This window comes from Clupea harengus, chromosome 17 (assembly GCF_900700415.2).
Source record: "Clupea harengus chromosome 17, Ch_v2.0.2, whole genome shotgun sequence".
Classification (NCBI taxonomy): Eukaryota; Metazoa; Chordata; class Actinopteri; order Clupeiformes; family Clupeidae; genus Clupea; species Clupea harengus.
Genome location: NC_045168.1, coordinates 14,284,858 through 14,289,857, shown reverse-complemented (window position 1 = coordinate 14,289,857; position 5,000 = coordinate 14,284,858). Strand labels below are relative to the sequence as shown.

The 5,000-nt window shown below is 48.3% G+C and overlaps 1 protein-coding gene across 1 annotated transcript in view; it reads left to right on the top strand.

The window, feature by feature from the left end:
- LOC105910902 (carbonic anhydrase 1-like) overlaps window positions 1-2,779 on the top strand; it is an 8,373-nt gene extending 5,594 nt beyond the window's left edge. The window contains exon 7 of the mRNA XM_012839666.3: window positions 1,115-2,779. Within this exon, the coding sequence (XP_012695120.2) occupies window positions 1,115-1,234 (120 nt within the window). The 3' untranslated portion in view covers window positions 1,235-2,779. The remainder of the gene's footprint in view (window positions 1-1,114) is intronic.
- Window positions 2,780-5,000: the final 2,221 nt, after the last annotated feature.

The following is a 5,000-nucleotide window of genomic DNA, read 5'->3' as shown; positions in this document are numbered from 1 at the left end:
CTCCTGACCAGTCTGAGTTCTCTGCAGCCCGACACTACAGATACAACACTGGGGTAGATAGGCTTTCTCTCTCTCTCTCTCTCTCTCTCTCTCTCTCTCTCTGTCTGTCTGTCTGTCTCTCTCTGTCTGTCTCTCTCTATCTCTCTATCTGTCTCTATCTCTCTCTCTCTCTATCTCTCTCTGTCTGTCTGTCTGTCTGTCTGTCTGTCTGTCTGTCTGTCTCTCTCTCTCTCTCTCTGTGTCTGTCTTTCTCTCTCTGTCTCTCTCTCTCTCTCTCTGCCTCTCTGTCTGTCTGTCTGTCTCTCTCTGTCTGTCTCTCTCTATCTCTCTATCTGTCTCTATCTCTCTCTCTCTCTATCTCTCTCTGTCTGTCTGTCTGTCTGTCTGTCTGTCTCTCTCTGTCTGTCTCTCTCTATCTCTCTATCTGTCTCTATCTCTCTCTCTCTCTATCTCTGTCTGTCTGTCTGTCTGTCTGTCTGTCTGTCTGTCTGTCTGTCTGTCTGTCTGTCTGTCTCTCTCTCTCTCTGTGTCTGTCTTTCTCTCTCTGTCTGTCTCTCTCTCTCTCTCTCTCTCTCTCTCTCTGCCTCTCTGTCTGTCTGCAGCTCACTAGCTCACTTCCTCTCTCCCTCTCTCGCTCCTCTCTCCCCTCCCTGACCCGGTGGCTATCTTGTACCCATGTGAAAATTAACACCCCCCAGACAAATGTTTATTTCATGAGTTCAACTCAGGGGGTAAGCCAAGAGCCGTGTGTACTCAAACTCCCGGTGGCCATTTTTAATTTCCTCTCCCACAGTGGCGCGCTGCCATGCTGCAGGATGAGTGACACGGGAAGGACACAGAGTCCGTCTTTCTTTCTGTCCTCCATTTTGTAGTTTTGCTCATCTGAGGTGAGCTAATGCCATATAATTAGAAACGGATTCAGCAGGCAGCCAGGCTGATGTCCCTCCTGGGCGGTGTTGTGCATCTTGACAGAAGGAACAAGCAGATGAGTGAAAGGAATAGACAGCTGATGAACTGTTTTGCCTTCTCTGTCTTTTCCCCCCATTCACTTTTTACCTCCGCCTCCTCTTCCTCTTCTTCTTCCTCTTCTCTTCTTCTTTCTCTTTCTGGACAGATGGGGAAATTCCGCAGCCTGCTATTTTCTGGGGATGGGGAGGCCCCTTGCTGCATGATGGACAACTACCGCCCCCCGCAGCCACTGAAGGGCCGCAAGGTTCGCGCATCCTTCAAGTGAGCCTGTCTCACTCCCCCTCCCCCAACCAAGGGCCGTCCTCCAGTCGACCCCCTGCAGCCCCAACCCGACCATTTATCCGCCCTCCAACCTCCACAGCGAGCTGTGCTGGTGTCCCCCCTGCCAAGAGAGCTACACGGGGCACAGGAACCTCTCTGTGCCCCCCAGTGCTTCCATCCACCAGTAATCCCCTTAGCCCTGCCACCTTAACCACCCAGGTGACTTGCCCTCCTCAGTCATGGATCACGCTATCAAGTGACCTGGCGACCAAACGTGACCAAGGCATCTCTTCTTCCACGTCTATTTCTGGTCCAGGCTGTGGTGTGGTCTGGATGAGTGCTCTGAAGGACGCCATTTTGATTCCCTCGACGCATTCCTTAAGGCCCATTGTGGCAGGTTTACTGGGATTCTGTTTTTTGGTGCCAATATTTTAAAAGTCTTTTATTAGTCCTCTCTCTTAAAAAAAAAAATGATTACTGTCCTTTTTGTGGATATTTAGACCCTTTGTATTTGTATGTATGTAAAAGCAAACAAGTAAAGAGATGAAGACAAGTGTGAAGATGCGATGAAGCAGAAAAACTAAATTACTAAGCGCAATGAGGCATGAATGTTTTTGCTCAGCACAATACGAGAGGACAGCCATGTCTGCTTGTAGTACCAGCCCTCCTGGCAGAGGCTGGTTGCCCGGCCATCTGCAGGGGAGAGGGGGGGAGGGGAAGGGTGATCCTGCCCCTGTGGTTCCAGTGTGTAATCTCTGACTGCCCGCCTCAGGATCACCAGGGCTTAGCGAACCTCTGGCGTTTTGGCCAAGCAAACTTGCAAAAATCCCCATTTGGCACACACGCACCCATATGCACACAGTGACACATGTACACACGCACACACACACACACACACAAACACAAACACACACACAACCTTATGGTGTTTAGAATCCTCTCATCAATTGGTACTGTGTTTTCATCATGTCAAAATCTTCATGCCTCCAATCTCCAAATCCCTTTCTTGTTTGTTTTTATGAATTGTATTGATGCTATAGACTAGCACAGACATTAGAAGCTTCCAAATACAGAGACAGTTCATATTAACACATTTGTGGCATTTCTTTGTTTTCCATGATTCCTAAAAAAATTTTTTTTTTTTAAACCGAAAGTGAATGTGTTTTGAATTGCTTCCTTGTCTTCCTCCCTGTGAAGGTCAATCCATCCTTGTGTTGTAACCCCTGCTTTGTGCAGGTGCCTTTTGGCTATTGCCAGCCCAGCACTGCATTAAAGTGAAGATAGAGGTAAACCTGCCAAAAGATAAGCTTGATAATCTTAACAGGACACCAGGTCCTTGAGAAGTTAGGTTAGAGCCTCTGAGGTTCATGTAGACTTGTCGGACCAGAAGTCTGTGCAGAACATCTAAGAAAATATCGTTTGAAGCTGTGTGTTCGTCATAACGTCTTAGTTTGTGCCCAATCATGAATTTCGGCTTATGTAATGAGTACGTCATGCTGTCTGCTTGTTTTGGAAAGAGGAGGTTTTAAATAAAGTTATTTTACAACTACGCTCGAGTTGGTGTCCTACTTCCATTAACCTACAGCCTCGTGAAAGAGGTAGTAAAGACTGCTCCTCACGGCTGCAACATCAATTACACTTCTCATGTTTATACTAATTTGAAGTATACTTAATCATGTATGTAGCATCTGCTGGAGTCTCCTTACTACCTACTGACTTAATGTTTATATGCACATGTAAGACCTTTAAGGCAGTATGTGGAGTATGTTATCTTGACATGCTTTACTAGACTAAATGGCAAGCTGAACTTATGACCCGCACACATGCCATCTGTTAACCATGAAATGCAGACTGCTGACTTACATCACATGACCACCAGCAAATCCCCTATAGCACCCTGTTCACACACACACACACACACACACACACACACACACACAAACACGCGCGCACGCACACACACTCATACACACAAACACACACACACACACACACACGCGCGCGCGCGCGCACGCACGCACACACACTCATACACACAAACACACGCACACAAACACACACTTCCCCTCCCTGAGAGATAAGAGCGTCATGGCACGTGAAGCAACAGATATCAGATAAGTGAGGCACCCCAGGCAGCATGCCAAGATCATCAAGACGTCAAGTTTCCAGCAGTTGACTTTATCCTCCCTTTTTCTTTCATTGTTTTCAAAATTAGACACACATAGAGGACACACCTTTTCTTCTTGGTCCAGAGTGACGTAAGGCAGTATCTGTCTGTAGCAGGACTCTCCCCATGACTCCCCATGCATGATGCTGCTAGGCTGCTGCCAAACACAGATCTCAGGATACCGTCTGATCTAGAAAACCTAGCAGCTTTACAGTCTTGTTAACATCCTCATCCTGTTTTTGTGGGCGACCATCAGACAAGCCATGCTGAATATAGAAGCAAAGAGGGAAGTGAGGTCCTTTGTCAGTTACCTTCCTTCAGATCACAGTCACGATCATGATGGTCCATGATGGTGTGAGCAGAGCTCTCTGAATAAAATAAAGACTGGTGTGAATTTTAACAAAAACATTTCTGGTGTTTGTGTAACGCGTTTGCCGGGGCGGCCAGTGGCATAGGTGACATAGGCGATCACAAAATGCCAGACGGAAGTAGCTTTGGAAGTGGGCCCTCTCACGAAGCCCATAGACTGGTGTCCCCCTTCTACTCAGCTGCTGAGCTATAGGCTTAGTACATTGTTATACGAAGCCTCTCTTCTGCGCGTGCAGAAGAAAATTATTTGTAGGGGTTCGCTAATATTAGTCTGGCGAGTGACAGGATGGCTAACCAATCAAAGATATGATTTGTTGCGTGGAAGTTGGTCTGAAGCGGTGTACGTCATAGCCTACATCTTCATAAACAAACAGGCTACTAAAACACGCTGTGAGTTATTTATTATTATTTATTTATTTATGGGGCATTGTTATGAAGTGCTTTCAGCAGATCCTCACATCACATCCTCCCTGCCCATCACTCTAGACCCACAGTAGTTCACCTACAGGTTCACAACCACCTCCTAAGAAGCTGATCATGGACTACAGGAGGCTGACGGGAGAGGGGGGGGGGGGAGAGCATAGAGGAAAGAGCAGTGGAGAAGATCAGCTGATTCAGATTCCTGATTCAGAAGATCTGAGCTGGACACGCCACATACATAGGTGTGAGCTCTGTGGCTCTTCTTCCTGTGGAGGCTGAGGAGGTGCGGCATGGACTCCAGGATACTCACTGACCTCAGCAGGTGCTCCATCGAGAGTATCCTGACTGGCAGCATCACGGCCTGGTACGGCAGCTGCACCGCCCTCGACCGCAAAGCTCTGTAGAGGGTGGACAGATCCGCTCAACACATCACCAGGACTGGGATGCCAGCCATCCAGGATCTCCTGCACAGCGGATCCCCTCTGACCCCAGCCATCTGGGCCACAGACTTGTCACGCTCCTGCTGTCTGGCACGGAGGAGCGTGTACTTGTGTTTCCCTTTTTGTGTTCATGTTAGCATGTGTGTCGACCTCCTTCGTGTGTCGTAAAGTCTGAGTGTGTTCAGTGGCCAGTAAAGTGGCGCTCACTCCCAGGGTCATGCGGAGTATGGGGCACGGGAGCTGCATGCAAACCTGAGGTCTGTGTGTCAATCTGCATTCTTCTGACGCATGGACTAGTTTTGGACTAGGCTTAGAGGAAACAGGGCAGTTAGACAGAGTCAGGGGAAGGGAAGGGAAGGAGAAGAGGAGGTGTG